Source organism: Armigeres subalbatus, chromosome 3 (assembly GCF_024139115.2).
Source record: "Armigeres subalbatus isolate Guangzhou_Male chromosome 3, GZ_Asu_2, whole genome shotgun sequence".
NCBI lineage: Eukaryota > Metazoa > Arthropoda > Insecta > Diptera > Culicidae > Armigeres > Armigeres subalbatus.
The window spans coordinates 142,329,907-142,353,963 of record NC_085141.1 but is presented as its reverse complement, the minus strand read 5'-3'; the positions used below and the strand labels follow the sequence as shown (position 1 = coordinate 142,353,963).

At 37.9% G+C, this 24,057-nt stretch overlaps 2 protein-coding genes across 2 annotated transcripts in view; one reads left to right on the top strand and one right to left on the bottom strand.

Annotated features, from left to right (window-relative positions):
* Positions 1-24,057, bottom strand: part of LOC134227974 (RNA polymerase II-associated protein 1) — a 121,818-nt gene that overhangs the window by 24,937 nt on the left and 72,824 nt on the right. The window lies entirely within an intron of this gene.
* Positions 5,263-24,057, top strand: part of LOC134220277 (general odorant-binding protein 69a) — a 45,777-nt gene continuing 26,982 nt past the window's right edge. The window contains exon 1 of the mRNA XM_062699289.1: positions 5,263-5,407. Coding sequence (XP_062555273.1) covers positions 5,342-5,407 — 66 coding nt within the window. The 5' untranslated portion in view covers positions 5,263-5,341. The remainder of the gene's footprint in view (positions 5,408-24,057) is intronic.

The following is a 24,057-nucleotide window of genomic DNA, read 5'->3' as shown; positions in this document are numbered from 1 at the left end:
TTTGACATAATTTTGAACTGCAGCAAAAGCGAGGGTCGCGGGACAATTCGCTTATTTTTATTGTAAAAAAATTAACATGCTGGTTCGAAGACCATTATGCCGAACCGTCATAAGGCCGAGTGAGAAGCAAGAAGTGAGAAATGAGTAGTGAGTAATGAAAGGTGAGAAGTGAGTAATGAGAAGTGAGAAGCGTAAAGTGAGATGTGAAAAGTGAGAAGTGAGAAGCGAGAAGTGAGAAGTGAGAAGTGATTAGTGAGCAGTGAATAGTGAGTAATGGGAAGTGAGAAGTGAGACATGAGAAGTGAGAAGTGAGAAGTGAAAAGTAAGAAATGACAAGGAAGTACATAGTAAGAAGTGAAAAGTGTGGAGTAAGAAATGAGCAGCGATAAACTTAATAAAGATTAAAAAAAATGTGAGCAGTGAAAAATATGATGCAAGAAATGTGAAAAATGTGAAGAAATATGATGCAAGAATACGAAGTGAGAAGTGAAGTGAAAATTTATGCGTTTTCCGGTATAAGGCGAGGGAAAGGGATAATTTTTTTTCTTGATAATCGCTTCATCCGGTATTAGGGGAAGACGAGTTATAACGCTTTTTTAAAATGAACACGTTTGCCCGATATAAGACAAAGAGGGTAGAAGAAGGGTTCATTTATTCAATTGGACACGTTTGCCTGGAGTAAATCGAAGGAAGGGGATAATGCTTTCCTTAAGTGATCGCGTCTACGCAGTATAAGGACAATGGAGGAGGTATTGCCTGCTTTGAATGAACACGTAGATGAATTCGATATTTTTTTTTAGTTTTATATAATTGATATTTATTGCTAGATACGATCTCATATATTATATCTATTCTGGCCAAACTCGTCTACATCAAAAGAAGAGACTACATTTATCATTACCTTATTGCAGGCAAACTCCTACTTCTGAAAAGGTAATTTCATTCTACTTTGGCTTATTTCGAGCTAACGCCTAAATCTAATGAATAGATCGTAGATGTGTCTCCTTATACTAGGTAGATACATTTTTGACCCTTCCTTCGGAAGTGTCTATAATTTCACTTTGTATGCGTTACGCAGGTGTGTTACGTTTTAATCTATCAAGAAATCTCGTGAATTATTAAATAAAATGTATGGTATTTGAAACAAATTCACTTTAATATTGAAAATATAATTATAACAAATGATATGACATAAAAATATGCATATTTTTCTTTTCTGTTTCAAAGAAACAAATGATTTTAATTGAGGAACATATAGAAGCATATACCAAAAAAATTTCTCAGAAAAGCAAAAACGTAAAAATTGAAAGGGATTTCAAAAATTTCTTCAGTGGAAGCTAAATAGCAAATGTGAGCATGTTTTGAGACACTAATAGACCGCTTGTATGCATGTATGTGTGCAAATTCTGAAATTTACTACCATACAAATCTAGCTCATTTTTAAGGTATTAAACAAGATTAGTTTTACAAAATTATGCATCCATGTGGCGAAATATATGTTATTATTGAACGCTATTGAGTTTCGTTCAGATCAATGACTGGTTTAGTTAGTTCTGGATTAATTAATATCGAGGTCTCTGGAAATTATGAGTACAATATATGCAACCAGCGTTACGATTGTTACTAACCATGTCACAATAGCTATTTAATCCGACGAGCGCCTTATAGATAGGCAGCATGAAGTACAGTGCGCTAACATTCGTTGAGTTGTCACTCAACTCATGACATCTGCCTTTGGGTAGGCAATTATTTTGTCACTTTTACGTTTAATCGCCGTGGGAAGCTGAGTAGTTTTATCTCGTTTTAAATACACCCAGGTTTTTTTTTTACGTGGTTGGATTTCATTAATTTCTCGCTTAACCTGCACTTCCACAGCTTTTTCAATACCCCATGAATTTTCTTTGATTTTTTGTGAATTTTTTCGTGGGGTTAACTCATTGCTTCATTGACGCTGAAGATCTTAAACAACCAAAACCAAACCGTGTAAAAAAAAAACCTGGGTGTACTAGAGTCTGGAAAAAAATCCCTTACTAAGGAATGGTCAAAATCTCACTGTAGGTGGATTAATCTGGGTTTTTTCATTATTCTGGGGAGACACCGACTTCCAAAATAGAGATCAAATTAATCCAAAGCGTTATTCCGATTAGATGCATTATTTTTAAAGAAGGGATCACATTCACCATTGCTTTATTCCGGGCAAACGCATTATTTTTTTTTTTTAGAATTCATATCCATGATTACAGTAACTTCTTAAGAAGGGATAGACCTTACATAGGACAGAAGTTTGATTTCACAAATTTTTACCATGATGTTTTTAATCGGAATTTCTGTTCGCGATTCTACTCCACCAAAGAAATTCAGCCTTTGTTCGACTATTTTAGAAAAGAAAAATGAATAGGAAAACACTTTATTCTAATATCTTTATAATTTAACAATAAGGAAGATCAAGGACATACAATACTATCGAAAGATTTGATCATGTTCGGCATCTCCAAAGAGACACTCTGGAACAAATCTTTGAACACTGCTCTATTTGGGCGCTTATAGTCGATGACAATTATGTGTTTGCAAAAAATACTTTATTTTCGGAGATTTGTTACATTCGGGGAATTGTTACATTCGGGGAAATTGCATTCGGGGAATTGGTTTTCAGGGAATTGTCGTACAATCTGGACCATCAAACAATTTATTTTTTATGATTTATATCTTTTATAGATGGGACTGACCTGCGATTCACGGCAGCAAGAATCTTGTAGAATAGATTGAATGGCAAGGAGACTAAAATATAAGAGAGCTTTTTCAACGATTTTGCTCTACGACTTCCAAACTGCCGATGTGAGCGATGACCCATTCTCACCCCCAGACCAATTGTCACCCCCGGTGGCGGCACGCTAGACAAGTGCTTTCCCTACTAAGCTATGAAGGACCTCCATCGTCCTCCGCAGCTCAGAAGGCTACTGATGAGACCAAACCATGCACATAGCCGAAATCACGCCATTTGTTTTTAAAACCAACTCTTTCACACATATTTGCACGTGTTGTTTAGTGCAATGCCAACCGAGTAGAATGAGTATTTAGTTATGTCTGGTATCCAATCCATACAGCTATACAGCTTCATCAGCAATATTGCGCTCGATGAAGTAGGGTTGTGTGATCGTACCAGTATAGTCGTCAAATCCTATCCCGACCACATAAGCGAGTTAGAGTGTAAGTTATTCCTCTTATATAAATTTATGGAACGTCCAATCCAAAAGAGACATACACCCAATTCTGTTTTTACACGGATTTTTTTACACGGCCGAGTAAAAAAATCCCATACAAAATGTTTGCAAAGTTGCTCCATTTTGCATGATTCGTCGAGAAATCATAAAACTTTTTTTACACGGATTTTCGAATTTTGAACTGAAAACTTTTTTTACACGGAACGCATCCGCCTGTAAAAAAAGAATCGGGTGTATTTATAATGGCTCTGATCGGCTTACGCTCTCTCACCACATTTACCTTTCAATAAAATTCTGTGTAGTTGCCCATTAGCGTCACATTCAATGGACATTCCCACGAACAATTATCCTTCCAATAAATAATTGGCATCGCAATCACAACATAGAGCTGTGAAATCAGAGAAATATAAATACTTTCCTCGAATTTCATTTATCATTAATGAGGACAACTGTTCGAGATTGATGGCAGTGATCTATATACGTACACGTGTTGTGCTGTGAGTCTTGTTGTTGCTAAAAAAAATGCTTTCAAATAGATTAATAACACTGTTATTGCATTTATACCTTCAGCAGAATAATATGTTAATAATCAAGAAAAACACACAGAAAAAGCATGTTTATCTAATTGCCAACAGATATTTACCGGATTCATTATCAGTTAAGGGTTAATAAATCATTCTTCCTTACGATACTATCCTGAACAACAAACTTATCTAACAAATCAACGAATACGCCTAAATTAAACATTACACGTTGCTTTAAAAACCTTGATGCTAATTTATCATTAAAATTAACAAAAAGACGTATACTTTACATTGCCCGATTACTGCTGAGTAGGTTTCAATGTTAACCTCAGTCGCATATGAAAAGTTTTAATGTTCATTAACTTGACTTCACTCCTCCACGTGTATTCTCAGCATTGGAAGCTTAAATGTTATAAAGTGGAAGTTTTTCCAGCTCTTCTACTTCGTGAATAAATTTAATAAACAGTATCAAGATCTACAACGCTACCATAATTGTTAAGGCGATACTGAAACAGTGACACTGAGCCTAGATACATGTACTAATTAATGCTTCAGTATGTTTCTACCGGGACTTTTGAGCCACGCTTCTTGTGTTGTGCTAGACCAGGACCGGGGATCTCAGCTACCTTTAGGCTGAAAACGAATCCAGATGACCCCAAGCGATTGAATTGTGAATATCAATTTATTGGGGATTAAATACATGATACAAGTTACAATCAACAACATTGCAATCCATTCTGTTTCTCCTTAAGCTTCTTTTTTGCATGTAACGCATCATGAATATACATTAAAAATTAAAAACTTCCTCCCACATGTACAACAGCCGATCCAAAATTCAAATATCATCACCCCCCCAGTTATGCACAGTCCCATGACGAATTCAATCGACAAAATCAGCAACCGCAGGGCCCAGGTGTGTGTGAACTTTTGCACTGATAACATTTTCCGCCACCCCCTTACGACTTGTGACCGAGATGATTCAGCGACATCATCACTGCGGCGACACCGTGAATTTCCGTGCGCAGGGTTGGTCATTTCTCACACTTCGTCTTGAAATGTGTAGAGATTTTACAAATAAAGAGAAGTGTATTGATTCACACTCGAGAGCGTTCACACGTAAGTGTGATTGAAGCCAAGAGAAACATGATCGATAAAGAGTGAGAATATTTCCGGTCGCGTGTGTTTTGATATTGTGTACAAAATGGTCTATGTTTAGGCGCTCACAACAACGTATTTACATGGAAGATTTAGAATATAGCCTAAATGTATGCATTTTGGTAAACAGCAAATTACCATTTTCCTATACTCTTTACACTTGTGGACTTGTGCGACGAAGAGTGGATACTACGCACGCTCCTTCATACAAAGATAAAGTGTATTTCTGCACAATACACTCGGATAACAGATCGAAAAAAGAGAAGTTTTTACACCTTCTCTTGAATACTCCTCAGAGCGAACCAACCCTGTCCGTGCGTATAAAAAAGCGACGGCAAACTTGGAAATATAGTCATTAGGTTTCGCTTTTCTTCGTTGGACGGGTACAACTGTAAAGTTTCATTTTTCATTGGATTAATCGTTAAGCTAGCTGCCAGCATAATGGGACGATTTATGCTGGCAGTATCGCTTGCTCTTTTACTCGGGCACATCGTTGATCTTTCGATGGTAAGTTTAAGGGGAAGTGTTATAGTACACCCGCGAGCAAACACTTATTTTACACCACAAACAAGTTGTATTAAAGCAGCTGAAAATCAATATCGTAGGACCAAGGAAAATCTGTTCTGCTTTTTTAGTCTGGTGCGATAAATCTCAAACCCATAAATTCAATCTACAGAAAATGTAACAAATTATAGTTTATTGGTTCGAGAATCCTTACGGCGATGCTTACGAGTCCGCCAGCCTTCATTGTGTCCTTTTACCCAGTGGTACGCACAGATATTGAATTCAGGATGAGCACTGAAGCCAAGAAAATGATTTTTACAGAGTTATCCAGAATGTTATTTGTTTCAAATTCAGTCAAGTGTTTCATTCGACCATTTCATCGCCATAAACAGTTCGAAATACTGCAGGGAATGATGGAACAAATTTTAACATTGTTTGTTGCCAACATAAATAGTCTCTACCTTGGTACTGCGTTACACCGTGAAAAAAAAAAGATATTCAAATTGTGTGCTCCTTCTATTCATAGAGCTTTACCTTAATTTGTCGTAGACTATGCGTACCTATACTTATGATTGTCGTACGGGGTGTTCGGAACAAAACCGTATGTAACATCATATTCCAGGTTACTCGTTATTGAGCCGCCAATCGTCAGTCTTCCTGCAAGCGCATCTTCCTCGATTGCACACAGCCAGCGAGTGCCGGGTCTACCCGGAGCCGACGTCCTCTGCTAAACATCACTTTTGTTGGTCTATTTTTCGGAATACGCAATACATATGTAGCCCACTGTTATTTGCCGTATTATATCAGCCTGTCGATGTTGTACACATTTTTGTACATTGGGTACAACTTGCGTCTGAGACATTTACCACAGACAAACAGACGTAACAGCTTGAACATTTTTCTGAAACATCCATCGCCCAACTCCGAGCATGTTACACGAAACAATGTTTCGTACGACATTGTCAAAAGAAGGCGTTGAAGTGAAATGTCAAACTCAAAGGATTACGACGCTAGCGCCTATAGTTGTGAAACGCGCATGCAATCAAATTCAAATTGATCGTTGAAGTCATGGTCGATGGGAATTTCTCTAGTGTTACGTCTGTTTGTATGTGCATTTACCATTTTCCATTACGCCGCCAAGTATTGAATGCACTATTTCTCGCTCAAACAATCCCAAAAATTGGTCTGTCGGCATCTTTTAACGTACATGTTCGTAGAGTTTTACTTCAAGTCCACCGTTTCTTTTCTTCTCGCGGCTAACATAATTATTACATGCTGTGGACTGTTATCTGCCAGCCATCAGATACTTAGTTTTGATGTAGTTTATGATCAGCCGAATTCATTCAATTTTGAAAAGTACAAAGGTCCCGACCAGAGCCATGTTGAATAGCAGATTAGAGAGCACATCGCCCTCCATCTAACGTCACAAACAAATCGGATGTCGCACCAGATATGCTGACGCTCGATTTGGAGTCATCCAGCGTCGCACGTCCTAATAAGCTTTGACGTGATGCCATGTTCTAGCATCATCCGCCATAGTTCATTCCATTTCACTGAGTTGTACGCTGCCTTCGAGCCCATAAATAGATAAGTCCGCGAGTTGTATTCTGGGAATTGGTCAAGGTTCTGTCGCAGAGTAAACATCTGGTTCATTGTTGATCGTCCTACTCGAAAATCGCTTTATGGTATTCAAAGACAAAGGTCTCTGGAATCGTGCACAGTCTGCTAAACAGAATTCAAGAGAGTACCTTGTGTAGGCGAAATTAGGGTGTATACTTGCATAATGATCAAAATCAAGTCCATGTCATTTCTTGAAGATAGGACATATGAGGCTATCAAGCCAGTTCAGGCAAATCTTTCGTCTACCTCCGAGAGTGTTTCCTTAAGGTGATTATAGAATGAAGCCCGTGGTGAATTTCAAATTCACCATACGTTTATCTACATACATTTCAAAACGCCCAAATCTGGCGGAATAGTTTTCGTACAGTGCCGAAACACAAATTATGATTGTTAGGCATAACTAAGCAAACGATCTACCATTATTTCAGCCTCATACGCGTTATTGTTCTTTCATCTCGTGCGCTTGAAAAAAATATTGGAAAAGCAAATGGTTTACAAAATGGCCGATTTCTGGCTTCATGGCGATCAATTGAATTACGCTATCAGTAACGCATTGGAAGATTACAATTCAAAAACTGAGAGCGAAATAAAGTCCTGTCCTAAGAACTTCTTTAATTACGTAAAAACAAAACTGAAATCTAATAACTTTCCATCAATTATGCATCTTGACGAAAACGCGGGGGATAGCTTGGAAAGAACTGTAATCTTTTTGCAGATTTTTTCCAGGAAACCTATTCTACATTTTCTGAAAATGATCGTGACCGCGACTACTTTGCATTTTTTCCAGACTTTTCAAATGATATTGGAGTGAATCAACTTCATGTCCATGACATTTTGCAGGCCCTACGTAGTTTAGATGCTTCGAAAGGTCCTGGTCCTGATGGAATCCCTCCTATATTTATGAAAACCCTAGCAGTGGAACTAATCACTCCATTATTTTGGCTATTTAATATGTCACTAGAATCAGGAAAATTCCCAAATATATGGAAAAACTCATTTTTGATACTCATTTTCAAATCTGGAAAAAAAATCAGACATACGTAATTATCGTGGAATAGCCATTATCTCTTGCATTCCAAAACTTTTTGAGGCCATAGTGACCGAAAAATTATTCAAACAAGTAAAAACCGAATAACAGACGCACAGCATGGCTTCTTTAAAGGGCGTTCAAGTTCAACTAATCTTCTTGAATTTGTTGACTATACCCTGAATGCAATGGTTAAAGGAAACCATGTAGAAGCTCTTTATACTGACTTCAGTAAAGCATTTGATCGCATAGATATACCCATGCTTCTATTCAAATTGAAAAAAACTGGAATTGAGCCAGGACTACTCAAATGGCTTGAATCCTACTTAACTGATCGCTAATTGATTTTAAAATTTAACAACAATAGATCAAAACCCTTCAAGCCACTTCCGGTGTCCCCAGGGCTCTCATTTGGGGCCTCTATTATTCATAATATATGTAAACGACATTTCCTTCATTCTTGACAAACTTAAAGTGTTAATCTATGCAGATGACATGAAGCTCTTTTTGGAAATAGGGAATAAAAATGACCTCAACATATTCCAGAACGAAATATGCACATTCTACGAATGGTGCAATAAAAGCCTATTGCAACTGAATGTAAAAAAATGTAACCTTATATCATTCAGCAGAAAAAGAACAGCATCAAATCTCTCAATTACATTAGGAAACCAGGGGTGACATTGCGCATCTCGAATCGAATCACTCGATTCGTAAGTTTTTGAATTCGTTTCGAAAAAATTGCGGCATTATGTACAGTCACTCTCAAAATTGAGCGTACAGCATGGATTAGATGAATATATTCGAAAATTCCAAAGGAAATTTAATTGTTGGCTAGGTTGTTTTTAATGCATTTCAATATTCATCCCTTCCTTCAATGTATGCCTACATAAAATGGTTGAAATTTTTTGTCTAAAGTTCATTTATTTGAAAATGATCTCAAAATACGCCTATTAGATGTTACAAAATTGAGCGTACAGCGAATTTTTTTCTATAAAATTTCTTATTATAAACACGATTAATGTATTTTAATATTGTTTTTTTTTTTCATGATTATATTTATAATAATAAACATCCGCTACTTAAACATTCAATGTTTTGAAATTAAACCATGTTTTAATCAAAATGGCGAACAAGTAAGATGTATTAACAATGCTATTTAACAATTCAATGCTGCTGGGCAAAATAGATGCTTTAAGATACGGATTTCTCCGGTATCGTGTCTTATATATGATAGATTATTGATATCGAGCGAGACATACGATAAATTTGGGAAAATTCAGTCGGTAAATGATGAAAACAGATGTAAACATACAGAGAAAACGACAAATGTTGGGTCTGTCTCATTTAGAGAATTAAACTTAAAAGCAATGCCAAAAGCAATATTATTTATTGAGCAGTTGCAACCAATTAAAACCTTATGCCGATACGACATGTTTTGTAAATTGAGATATTGTTACGACACAAGTATTATGTTTATTCAAGTTTATGCCACAGATCCAATTTTGAGCTAAATAATTTAAAGCTAAAGAAGGATTTGACAATAAATTACTTTGATGTTTCCATGTGTTTTAGTTAAATGCACTTGGGTCATCTCATGCGCGTTTTTTTTTTTGTTTAACTCATCTATTTTTACGTAGATTTTAGAATATACACGTTTTTACGCAGATTTTCCACGCGATTTATCGAAATCGTCAAGAAATACGTGAAAATTTCAAAAACCGATTTTAGTTGAAGTCGTTTTTACGCGGATTTCGGGTTAATCAGAGATTGCATATTGTCTGGAAACTATAAAAGTAGATATACTAATGACATTCTTTTCCTCAAGAGACAATAATAAAACCTTTATTCTCTTCTCGTACAGAAATAATAACAAATATAATTAAAAACTTTCAGCAAGAAATAACTCTCGAACAACATTCGGAAGCTATAAAGGTGACGAGTGTTTTTCGTTCGAATTGAGTCGTTTTTCTGTGTGCTATCGAGTTTCTATAATGCCAAAAAATCTCGTTATTCTTGTACCTCCTCGAGCAAACTCGAACGATGAGTCGTTTTCGAGATCGTATTGAAACCCGTAATGCCAAACATGTTCGACTCGATAGAATTACGTTCGAATCGAGATGCACAATGCCACCCCAGGTTGTAGAGAAATGCGATAGAGTTAGGGATTTAGGAATTATCTTAGACTCCAAACTAACGTTCATCGACCATTACAACACCATTATTCATAATCATCATAATAATATGATGGGTTTTATAAAACGTTTCTGCTATAACTTTCATGAACCACAATACAAATTAAAACTTAAAACTTATGTAAGGTCGATACTGGAATATTGCAGCATTGTATGGTCTCCATTTTCAATAGCACACGAAGAAAGGTTAGAATCAGTACAAAAACAATTCCTATTATTTGCTCTTCGTAAATAAGGTTGGACAACATTCCCACTTCCATCATATGAGGCACGCTGCAAGCTTATAAACATTCAATCTTTGAAAGAGCGTCGTGAAACTGCAATGGTTTCATTTATTACCGATATAGTTTCACAGCGTATTGATTCAACAAACATTCTAACGAAATTAAATTTCTACATACCATCTCGATAACTGCGTCATCGACATTCATTTTTAATTAATCACTGTCGTACAAATTATGCAAAATTCGGACCTGTCAATCAGATGATGACAGTCTATAATCAACACTGCGAAACTATTGACTTTACAATGTCTCGGCAGAACCTAAAAAAATATTTTGTCACAATTCGAAACCTACACATCTAAAATTACATTAAATCGCAAAATTAAACACTACTTAACCAATCTATTTTTATTTTTATACACTATAATACCGTATTTATAGCATTAAGAAAATAAAGAAAAGCATATGTATATTGTAGATAGACTAGTCTACGTCGGTTGACGAAATAAATAAATAAAAATAAATAAGATAGTTTTAAATTTAAATTGAAAGCAATGCTTTTAAATAACCAGTTCCACGAATAATCCTGTTTTTGTTTTGTTATATTTATTATACAGTAATGTAATTAGTTTGTTCACATACAATGATGATATTCTAAGATGTAATGTTTTTTCTTGCACATCAATGTAATTCTTAAGTGTATGTCTCTATTTCTTCTTATTTTTTAGTAAGTCACCGCAAGCCCAAGGCTCATCGACAAATAAAACATTCAAATAAATAAATATGGTAGTACATTCAAAGTTAATTGCCTATATGCCGGGTATTAAGCCACCCGGAGTGGAAATTAATTACTATGTCTGAAACTTGATTATGCATATGTACAACATGTGATAGATTTAGTTCGGAAAAGGAATTGAAGGGTAACCGCCTCTTCGCCTTCCCCAGTTTTGGGGGTCGTGGGATCAAAGCCCACCGAAGGGGCGGTTACCCTCCAATACCTTTACCGAACTAAATCTATCACATGTTGTACATATGCATAATCAAGTTTCAGACAAGATATGGTACATTTCCATACATTTCCACACCTTGAGTGACGAGAAAAAATAGTGCCCTGGCAGTAGACTACAATTTCTGGAAATTGCAAATTCTGTGTGATGCAAAAGTTAACATCATGGCTGTAGATCACTAGTTTTGGGCAGTACAGATGACGTAGCACAACCCAAAAAATATTTGAATTGAATTTATCAAACATACTGTGTAATACCGCATGGAAAAGTTTGAGCCTAAAAGGTTTAAGGCAGTTCTCGTTTTACGACAAAAATCAACTTCTTCATCGACACAGCCATTCTACTGCTGCTGAGAATGACAACCATGTACAAAAATGGTTAAGACAATCACCCATAATAATATTGACGTAAAACTTGAAGCATTTGTAAGCGAACTGGAAAGCACTCTAGACTTTCAAAAAATGCTTCATATCATAGTGACTAGAAGGCTTGACAGTTGTAAAGTAGATTTAACAGTTGAACTGCGTTAATCGTTTTTTACTGTGTAACTCAATCAATGTCGGATTTTGTAGCCCTATGTCACGCTTTCCCGACCAGACGATTCCGACACTTCATTCCGGTGATTGTGTAATCTAAAGATTTAACACTTGACGTGCAACCCGTAACATTTCCTGCGGGATAAACCCATTTTCTATCGACCGAGCAAAAACAACACAATCCAATGTGACGAAGGTACAGCCATGTGCTCTCTCGGGATAACTTCTTTTTTATTGAATTTCTATTTTGCGCTTATCCATTGGAACACCAGAGTGAATGCAAATCAGAAAGAAACTTCAATGTGGAAGACGTTGTTATCCACCAGTTGTGCCAACATTGTACCAACAAATGTAGATTTCAAAAGCGTCAACTATAAGACAGCGTAAATTGTCAAATTTCCATTTTCAAGAACAGTGATACCAGGATAGCTGGTTTTTATGAAGCAAATCCTAGCTATTTTTATAGATAGATAGGATGTGTAGTGCGTTCTCAGTAGATTGTTGACCTAAAGGAATTCTATTCTATTCGCTGGGCATAAAAGTATCATCGTGTTAGCCTCATGATATACGAATGCAAAAATGGTAACCTGGCTTAGAAACCTCGCAGTTAATAACTGTGGAAGTGCTTAATGAACACTAAGCTGCGAGGCGGCTCTGTCCCAGTGTGGGGATGTAATGCCAATAAGAAGAAGAAGAAGAAGAAGACGTTTTGTCCAGATATTCAGAATATTTAATCTTTTAAACCCCCTAGCCAAAACCTGCCACAGCCGTCATTCCTAATAGGTTTTATAATAATCCATAATTATATATATAATTTATTATTTAAAGTATTATCTAAAGTATAATTTAAAGTATTTTTTTAAATTAGAATTTAGGATGGAATTCCCGTTTTCTTCATTTTCCGTTTAATAATTTCTTTTTTGGATTCTTTTGTAATTTTCATTGGGTCATTTTATTTTAGTCGAATGAATTATGTTACAATGATTTTAATTGAAACTTTGCTAAATTTCATATTCATCTTACTTTTTCTCCAGAAATGAGCCAGCCTAGGGCTGCAATTCTCTATAATTAAAACAAAAAAAACTTATAGGGGAAAAGAGGGTAAAACCGACACCCTAAGCTACTTTACAGCTCCCCTATCTATGAAGCAATTTTGCGGTCTAGAAATTTCATACAATCATAATTTGGCCCTTGATCTCACGACAATATTTCTCGATAGAATTTGATTTCTGACGAAAATACGAACAGTATTATTAATTATTAACCCGAACCGGTTGGAGTGCAATAAATAAAGAAATAAAGAAATCTAGCTCTCTGATGATATATAGACGTAACTGCCAGGAATTAGGAATTATAGGCGTAACTGTCAGGAATTAACTCGCTTCATTCACATATCTCTCTCTCTACGAAACATTGAATCTATTTTAACAAATTTTCGAACTTCGAACAATTGTTATATCTTATGATAGGAATGTGAAACACGAAAAATAGTACGCTCCCTTGATTCTCCAGCACCAGATATCATCACTTTAGGAAACTAGAGTAGGAACAGTGGTCCCATGCTGGTGCAATGCTGATTGGATAAAATATAATAGAAGCAACAGACTAAGAAATCAAATACAATTTCTAAAATTTTGATTGGATAAAGAAAGTTCTAGTGGTATACTCAACTGTCTGTATGGCCTTAATATTGATACAGCATAAAATGTTGGACACATTGTTTAAGGAACACAGGGTGCTTAGCTTATCGACATATTTCTAAAAAATCATGATTTTAAATTGGTTTTCTAAGCAAGTATTTAATCTTTAAATATTTTAAAGTTTTTACAGAGCTTTGCGAATATATTTAATTAATCCTAGCGTGTTCATAGGTCCTAAAGATACATGGCCTTTCTAAAAGAATTTTCAAAAGAATCCTTTCGAAAAAGTGAGAGCCAAATACTACGTATCATATGTCTGAATCGATCCAGATATTTTGAAAGTATTTTTTTTGTAGCTTTGAATGGTGATTTGGGGGATTTTTCTGTTATTTCCAGAGAATCAATAAAATATTCCAGAAAGGCAAAATCATGAGTAACAAAAATTTAAATGAGAAAGAGATTGGATTTTTTTTTCGGATGGATAAAACTCCACAGGCGTCTTACTACCCAACAAACAATTTAAGTTAAGCTAGTTTTTTACCTGTCATCAGAGCTTAAAATATTCATCTTCATGAAGCAACTTCGGTCCGAATTTTGACAAACATTGCATGAATATTCAAAACATAGAATGACATAGTCAGACGACTACTCCACGAACTCGTTCATTCGACTGTCACTGAATGTGTTTACTATGTGCAGAAAAAAACATAATTAGCATTGTTTATGTTGATGTTTACCGCTGAAAGTGCCTCGCGGATGAAAATCGGATTCTGTCCTGTGTGATAAATCACTTTACTCATTTGAAACGTGTTCAGATTTCAGATAATTTATCAATTTGTAAAATGTGCATAAATATTCAATGACTAATATTCAACTGAATATTGACTGTCCAGAGCCGACTATGAATGTGTCGGAAGTGAACTGACAAATGAAGAAAAATGGACTTCACTGAAAATTTTCGATTATTTTACACTCTGCCTGTCATAAGACGAGTTTGAACAATCCCATTGAATTCCACCACTTAATTGTATCCTGACAGATACGTATTTCGACCTCAACAGTAAGGCCGTCTTCAGTGTCTTGTACTTGACTCGACTAGTTTTTTAGCTGAACAAGCCAAATTGCGGCGAAATAAGCTCTTTATAAGCCTCCAATGCTTGTTGGGTTTCTAATCGCATAAAGTTTATTTGGAATCTGACGACAGAAAATTCGTCACTCGCACTCAACCTCCTGTGAAATGATGGTTCTGAGACGAACCGACAATGCGCCTTTCCAATCACCAGGCAAATTCAGAATTTTTAAAGAATTTTTTTTTTGTCTACTCTGACATCAACGTCAGATGTGCCATCCATGGAGAAAAAACTTCTGTAGCGTCGCCATGATTTGCACTTTGAATTGAAGTATGTTCGTCTCGGCTCAACCTCCTACACGGAAGAAATAAACTACCCAATAGTGAGTTTAATTCACCCAACCTCGAACATCCGTACGGGAAGCCAAAATTGAGTAAGTAGGGTCGAAGTAGTTTGCCTTTACTCTCATGTTAAAAAAGTACCCAACGGAAAATTTATTGACCCAAATTTAAGTTTAATTCACTCAATTTCGACCTCAGGTAATAAAACTTAAAATTGGCTTCCCGTATTGAACTGGCGTCGTTGGATTGTTTGGCTCTTTTGTTTTTGACAACAAAAGAAAAAGATGAAAGCGAAGAGAAAAAATAACTCAAAAGTAAGTTTAAAAGTACTCAATTTTGGGTACTTTTTTTCTTCCGTGTATAGTGAATCTGAGAAATACTGATTTGTTTTAAATAATGTTCCTTTCCGATTACAAACAGAAATAAAATCTGAATTTTGAATGAAAATATCACTTGACTGCTACTGAGACACCAACGTTTCTGCAGAGTTGCTCTCCGACGATCGTTTGTGATTTTGTTAATGACTGGAACTTCTTTCAGTACCGCGGGAATGCAACCGACGCCATTGTTTGCTATCAACCCTTTCTTTTCATAAAATTCTGGTCCTGAAATAGTCGATTTTCAATCCAAAATGCGTCTTTCGAATCACTCACAGCAATCAAACGTTAATCCGAACCTTGTGTTGTGCTGCTGCTGTCCGACGGCCGCTCGATGATTTCGCGCTAAGACGCTAAGAATAAAAGTTCAGCACCGCCACTGATATCCCGAGGCCGCAATCGACGCCTAAGGAGAACAGATATTCTTTCCACAAGGCGCTTTTCTAATCACTGATAGATGCGAAACGATAGTCTGAGCATTGCGTGGATATTTCTCTTGAGTACAGCTACTTTCGGCGACGGGATTGTTTTTAATAGTTGGGGAAAATCTAAAAGAGTTCGTCGATCGATTGGTACCAAAATCTTGAAAATCGGTACTTTTCGTGAAGGTCTCGAATTTGAATATGCAGAATTACCTCCCTATCTTCGCAAAGGACGTAATCCTACGTCAAAAAGTAGTCCCCCTAGAATTTTTCGTTAGTTCCAATGTGTAAAGCTATCAATATTGCAACACAACGATTTTTTTTTACAAAATTGAGATTTTCCATTCAAAATGAACGATGCTAGGCAATATGCGCCACCCAAAAAAGATAATCAAAATATTCCAATATTTTTCACCAAAATTTTCAAACTCTTCTGCACAAGATTAGCGTCAATTCTATCATTTCAGTGTCTCACACTGATAGTAATCAGAGTCTATTATATAGAGTTGCGCAAAGAGGATCTTCTTACACTTATTCTGAACGATCTTCTTGTTATTCTGTTTGCAACTTTCATTTTTGTTCAACCTTTAAAGTGACTTCATGGGAATCACGGGAGTGTTCACTGCTAAAGCTTTTTTATTCGATAACCAAGTCACCCACAGAGTGCAAACACGTGAGTTTCTTGTTGCTACTTTATTGGGGGGTGTATTGAAGTTTTTTGAAGCTGTTTCTAGAACAAATATAATACATTTCAATTCATGCGTTTTAATTCGCCATAATAATCATTAGGCGATAACAATACTTCCGCCTTACCAACAAGCATTTGTTTACTTTGCTCGATAGGTAGACGGTTTGACAGTTCCATAGGTAGATTTGGCTTCACTCTTTGCGTAACTCTATATATATAATCGACTCTGATAGTAATAAGGAGAAATTATTTTTTTGTATGTAAAGAAAAAGCATCGAAATTGCGTTGGAATGAGCCAAAATAATATTTTATTTTTAAAATTTTTAATACATTGTTTTTAACTGAGTTGTTTGACGGCTCACAAATGTTTTTTGGCTTCATCTACTTACGATTTTGAGATAAAATTTGGGATATAAACCAAGAAAAGGTAGTGGCGCATTTTACCCAACCGGCGCATTTAATACATACTTCCCCTATATGAATATTAGGAACAAATTTACTAACAAATGTAAGTATTGATTCATTTTGCATTATTTTGAAAAGTTGTTTATAACAGCGATTTGGAAATTAAACGCGTATGGTGCAGTAATGACAAGAAATGAAAATTACCAGTTTCTTGCGTGACAAGCTTCATGTTAAAAGGGTTGAACACGGATCACGAAAGTACAATACTAGAGAACGAATTGAGCAAAAAACCTAAAAAATACGGTTCTTTTTAAGCGCTTTTCTTATTAGACCTGCAGATTATCCTTCATGGCTTTGTATTCCCCCCTAGACCTGTCACGCGTAATTATGATTATACATAGCATAATCAATCTCTAACATAGTTATATTCTCCGGCTCATATTAACTCGTTTCTATATTACTTGAATTACATTATGCGACTGCTGAGTCAAGTAAAACAGAGTAATTTTGCGACTCTAAGGCAGGTGTCGAACTTACCCCAAGTGGTAACATTGGGGCTACAAGTGGATGTTTGTAAAAAGAAAAGATAACTATTTTTCTACAACATGCACAATATGATGTCTAATTATGGATCAAGAGACATATTACATACCGAAAATCAACAAATTATTGTCGAATAAGCTTATATACCGATAAGGTACACCGGGGCATATTAAAATGCGGAGTAAGTTGAAACGGAAGCTGTAATTAATATCGAAAAGGACCGAATCCCTAAATTATTTTTTACAACAAACTACTCCATTCCCAGAAGATTGCAGCTACTAAAAGCAATCCCTGCCAGTGTTTATGTTTCGCCCTTTGCAAAATCCAAACCAACTTTTTGACGTGCCAATGAAACAGGTATCAAAATGATGTTTGGAAGAGTTTATTCATCAAATTTTCACGATAGGTAATCATTCAATGTTGAACAAGCATAATGATTATGAAAAATCGATGGAAGATCCGTTTTAATTTTTGTATTTTGGTCGTTTGAAACTGCTCCGCATTTCAAACCCATCGGGCAAATAGAAATGCGTGGTGCGGGGCAAGTAGAGACAACGATTCAAAACGTTACCTTCGCAATCCAAAGTTTTTTTTTTTAATTCCATGTTGGTCCGCAAGTACATTCGGAAAACATAAATTTATAAAAAGGTCATTTCATTTATTTTGTCTACAACTAAACAGATAACACTGAATCAGCAATTTGACGCCACAATACACGGTTCGAGGCCGCATCTCTGCATCCTCGAATACGCCCCACGCTCGCCAAGTCGTTTTGCACCTGGTCTGCCCATCTCGCTAACTGCGCTCCACGCCGTCTGGTACCTGAATTCCTCGACCACTTGAAGGTATCCCCGTCTATCGTAACACTGCTTCCCAGGCGGGTCCTGTCGCGCTCGGTTCCGCCCACAAGCATGTACTTTGTCTTTGACGCATTCACCACCAGTCCAACTTTTGTTGCTTTACGTTTCAGGCGGGTGTATAGTTCTGCCACCTTTGCAAATGTTCGGCCGACAATGTCCATGTCATCCGCAAAACAAATAACTTGACTGGATCTGTTGAAAATCGTACCCCGGCTGTTACACCCGTCTCTCCGCATGACACCTTCTAGCGCAATGTTGAACAACAGGCACTAAAGTTCAACACCTTGTCTCAGTCCCCGGCGTGATTCGAACGAACTGGAGTGTTCGCCCGAAATCTTCACACAGTTTTGCACACCATCCATCGTTGCTTTGATCAGTCTGATAAGCTTCCCAGGGAAGCTGTTCTCGTCCATAAATTTCCATAGCTCTACGCGGTCTATACTGTCGTATGCCGCCTTGAAATCAATGAACAGATGGTGCGTTGGGACCTGGTATTCACGGCATTTTTGATAGATTTGCCGTACAGTAAGGATCTAGTCCATTGTCGAGCGGCCGTCAACAAAGCCGGCTTGATAACTTCCCACGAACTCATTCACTAATGATGACAGACGACGAAAGATGATCTGGGATATCACTTTATAAGCGGCATTAAGGATGGTGATCGCTCGAAAGTTCGAAAGCTTGTCACCTTTCTTGTAATTGGGAATATAACCCCTTCCTTCCACTCCTTCGGTAGCTGTTCATTTTCCTAGATTCTGACTATCAATTTGTGCAGGCAAGTGGCTAGCTTTTTCGGGCCCATCTTGATGAGCTCAGCTCCGATACCATCGTACCAGCTGCTTTATTGGTCTTTAGCTGTTGGATGGCATCCTTAACTTCCCTCAAGGTGGGAGCTGGTTGGCTTCCATCGTCCGCTGATCTGACGCAGTCATCTCCTCCGCTGCCTTGACTTTCACTGCCTGTATTCTCAGCGCCATTCAAATGTTCCTCGTAGTCCACCTTTCGATCACCACACCTTCGTCCATCAAGATGTTCCCATCCTTATCCCGGTACATTTCGGCTTGCGGCACGAAGCCTTTGCGGGATGCGTTGAGCTTCTGATAGAACTTGCGTGTTTCTTGAGAACGGCACAGCTGTTCCATCTCCTCGCACTCCGCTTCTTCCAGGTGGCATTTATTCTACTGTAAAGGCGGGTCTGCTGTCTCCGCTTCCGTCTGTACCGTTCCACGTTCTGCCGGGTACCTTGCTGCAGCGCGACCACCCGCTCTGCGTCCTTCTCCTCCAGAATCTGTCTGCACTCTTCGTCGAACCAATCGTTCCGTCGACTTCGTTCCATATACCCGACGTTGTTCTCCGCTGCGTCGTTAATGGCTGCTTTGACTGTATTCCAGCAGTCCTCAAGAGGGGCCCCATCGAGCTCACCCTCTTCCGGCAACGCCGCCTCGAGATACTGCGCGTATGCAGTGGTGACATCAGGTTGCTTCAGTCGCTCTAGGTCGTACCGTGGCGCAACATTGTTGATGACGGATAGTTTTGGGCACAGTTTAACCATCACCAGATAGTGGTCAGAGTCGATTTTAGCGCCATGATATGTCCTTACGTCAATAATGTCGGAGAAGTGCCGTCCATCAATCAGAACGTGGTCGATTTGCGATTCTGTCTGCAGTGGTGATCTCCAGGTGTACCGATACGAGAGGCTGTGTTGGAAGTACAGGCGATGTCCAAAATAATTGGGATAGGCAAATTTTGGGCATAATTGGATGTGGTGTAACTAAGTCAATTATTATCCGATTTGGACAATTCAGGAAAGCCTTAACTAGAAACTTAATATAGTTTCACCGTATGTTCATGGAACCGACCATGGCTATTGGATACCGGAGATATTCCGAGTTATTTGAAGGTGGGTTCAGAACCGTAAATTTGTGATGGGTATTAGAATGAGTTGTGGTTAAAAACAGCATAATAATAATAACCACAAAAAGAAGGGCTCTTTCTGAAAAATATGTTGAAATTCGAAGTCGGACCAGAATCAAGTGAGATATGGCCATTTGTTTAGAATCGGTGCTGATCGGAAGTTTTAAAAGGGACCAGGCTTCAAATTCATTTGAATCATGCTTTTTGACCGATCTTCCATTATAGTTACACTAGCTTTATGTACCCGGCCTTGCTCGGAATTGCCAGTTTGATTCGCAGTTTTTTTTCACAATCGGAAAATGAATAAACCAATTGGTCAACAGGATAATTGCGTTATCTTATCGATACTTCATCATTTGATCAAAAGAAGGCAGATTTCATTTGAAAACATTGACTGATTTTGGAAAAGGGAGCGAATCCATAATCGCCATATTCCGGGCAAACGTCTATTTCTAAAGAAGGACAAACATCCACCGATGCCTTATTCCGAGCAAACGTCTATTTTTAAAGAAGGGATCACATTCACCATCCAGAAGGAAACACATTAATCATTGCTTTTTACGTTGGGCAAACCATGATTTCGATAAATGGTTGAATTGATCGATAACTAAACAATACAATAATGGGTTCAGAAGTTAGGCTGGAGCACACACAAACATACAAACATTGAGTTTTATATATCTCGGCAACTTATTCAAAACGACGTATGTGATTTTGTAAACAAAGATGCATACGTCGATTTGTCAAATATGATGACACTCCACGCAAACCAATACAACGAACATGTAGCCGAAACCTCCCCTACCTGTATGTGGCGATAGTTTGCGTGGGAGTGCTATCAGATTGCAGAAATCAACGTTTAAATTTTGTTTACAAAATCACATACGTCACATACGTTGAATAAGTATCCGAGATATATAGATAGCTAATAGCTATATGTATCCGGCTTTGCTAGGGACTGAAAAGTAAATTATAGAATTAAAATGTCCAATGCTGTAGCACGAAACCCACAGAGGTAGATCTACCGCTCATAGAATTGAACCTTTGTATCAATATATTTTTATATCTTTGTTTGGCCCTACCTTTTCAATAAACATCTTCCAAAAATAGAGAATAAGTGTACCAAATCTGGTTGGAATTTATCCTGGGAGTTACACTGAATTGCTCATTTTTAAAGACAACCCCTTCCCCCATAACTTTCCCTTTTCCAAAATGACCCTCCACCTTCTTTGTTATCTTCTCCTTAGAATAGAAAATGTGTGCACCAAATTTGGCTGAAATTGGTCCTGGGAGTTGGGTGTTACACTGAATTGCTCTTTTTCTAAAGACAACCCTTCCCCTTACCCTCCCTTTTCCCAATGATCATCCCACCCCTTTGTTATTTTCTCCTTAGGATAGAGAATGTGTACCAAATTTGGATGAAAGCGGTCCACGGGCTCAAAAGAAACACTGAATTGCCTGTTTTCTGAACAATACCCCTCCCCCCAGCACCCTCCCCTCTTTCCCAAATTACACTTCCATGTGATCGACTTCTCTTAGTGAATACGTGTACAATATTTGGTTGATATGGGTACTGGAAGTTGGGAGTAACACTGAATTGCTCGTTTTATAAAGACAACCCCTCCCCCCCATACCCTCCCTCTTTTTACAATGACCGCCCCACCCCCATTTGTTATCTTTTCTTTAGGGTAGAGAATGTGTGTATCAAATTTGGTTGAAATCGGTGCAGGGGTTCAGAATTTACTCTAAATTACCCGTTTTCTGAACAATACCCTCCCTCCAGACCCTCCCCTTTCCCAAAATCTCTCATATGATTGTTTCCTTATAGTGAATATGTGTACAAAATTTGGTTGAAATCGGTCCTGGGAGATGAAAGTTACACATAATTGTTCGTTTTCTAAACAAAACCCTCCCCTTTCCTAAATGACCCTCCACCCCTTTGTTAACTTCCCTGAGGATAGAGAACGTGTGTACCAAATTTGGGTGGATTCGGCCTAGTGGTTCAGAAGTAGTTAGCGAACATACATACATAGATTGGTTTTTATATATATAGATAGATAGATAGATTTCAGAATCTGTCACGTTGAGAATGAAAAACCAACCAAAAAGATGGATGCTGAAGTCCCTGGGGGGCCCCCGGGGAACCTGTAAAGGGGACATTTTAGTTTGACACCAAAGCTAGCCATTCGACGGTTCGTTTTTCATGGTTTTCCATCAGGAAGCGAGGTATGAGTATAAAAAGGACCATTGACGGCTTTGACCGCTTCCGGGACCTTCCAGGGGACATTTAAGTTTTGGCACCAAAGCTAGTCATTCGACGGTTCTTTTTTCATGGTTTTCTATCAAGAAGCGAGGTATGAATATAAAGTGGAACATTGACGCCTTTGGCCGCTTCCGGAACCTACGGATTGTCCCCGGGGAACCCGTAGAAGGGGACATTTCAGTTTTGGCACCAAAACTGGTCATTCGACGGTTCGTTTTTCATGGTTCTCTATCATGAAGTAAAGTATGAGTATAAAATAGACCATTGACGGCTTTGACCGCTTCCTGGACCTACGGATTGTCTCCGGGGGAACCCGTAGAGGGTACATTTAAGTTGTGGCTCCAAATTTAGTCATTCGTCGGTTCTTTTTTAGTCGTTTTCGAATGACTTCATTTGACACTAAAACTGTAATGTTCCCTTCTACAGGCTCTCCTGGAGTAAGCCGTAGATCCCGGAAGCGGTCACAAACGTCAATAGTCCATCTTATATTCAAACCTCGCTTCCTGATTGAAAACCGTGAAAAACAACGGTCGAATGATTAGTTTCGGTGCAAAAATTGGAATGCCACCTATTATAGGTTGGTAGGTTCCAGAAGTGGTCAGAGTTTTCAATGGTCCATTTTATATTCATATTGCGCTTCCTGATAGAAAACCATGAAAAAAGAGCTGTTCAGTGACTTGTTTCGGCGACTTTTTTGTGACTTTTTTGGCTATTTGGCCGTCGAACGGCTAGCTTTGGTGCAAAAACAGAAATGTCCCCTATACGGGTTCCCCGGGACAATCCGTAGATCCCGGAAGCGGTCAAAGCCGTCAATGGTCCATTTTATACTCATACTCCACTTCCTGATAGAGAATCATGAAAAACGAACCGTCGAATGACCAGTTTTGGCGCTAAAACTGAAATGTCCCCTCTACGGGTTCCCCGGGGGCACCCCAGCGACGTCAAAATCCGTCGTTTTGGTATATTTTTTATTATTGACGTGACAGAAGACTTCTAGCATGTAATCGTAATGGAAGATCGGTCGAAAAGCTTGGTTTAAATGAATTTGTGGCCTAGTCCCTTTTAAAACTCCCGATCAGCACCGATTCTAAACAAATGGCCATATCTCACTTGATTCTGGTCCGATTTCGAATTTCAACATATGGTTCCAATCAGAAAGAGCCCTACTTCATTTGTGGTTACTAATATTATTCTGTTTTTAACCACAACTAATCCTAATAACCACCACAAATTTACGGTTCTGAACCTACCTTCCAAAAACCCGGATTATCTCCGATATCTAAAGGCCATGATCGGTTCCATTAACATACGGTGAAACTACATTAAATTTCTAGTTCAGGCATCCCTGAATTATCCAAATCGGATAATAATTGACTTAGTTACAAAACATCTAATTATGCCCAAAATTTGCCTATCCCATTTATTTTGGACATCCCCTGTAGGTGCTGCGACGGGCCATATTCTTGGAGGCGGCGAAATCAATTAGTCGTAGGCCGTTTTGGTTCGTCGGCCGATGTGCGC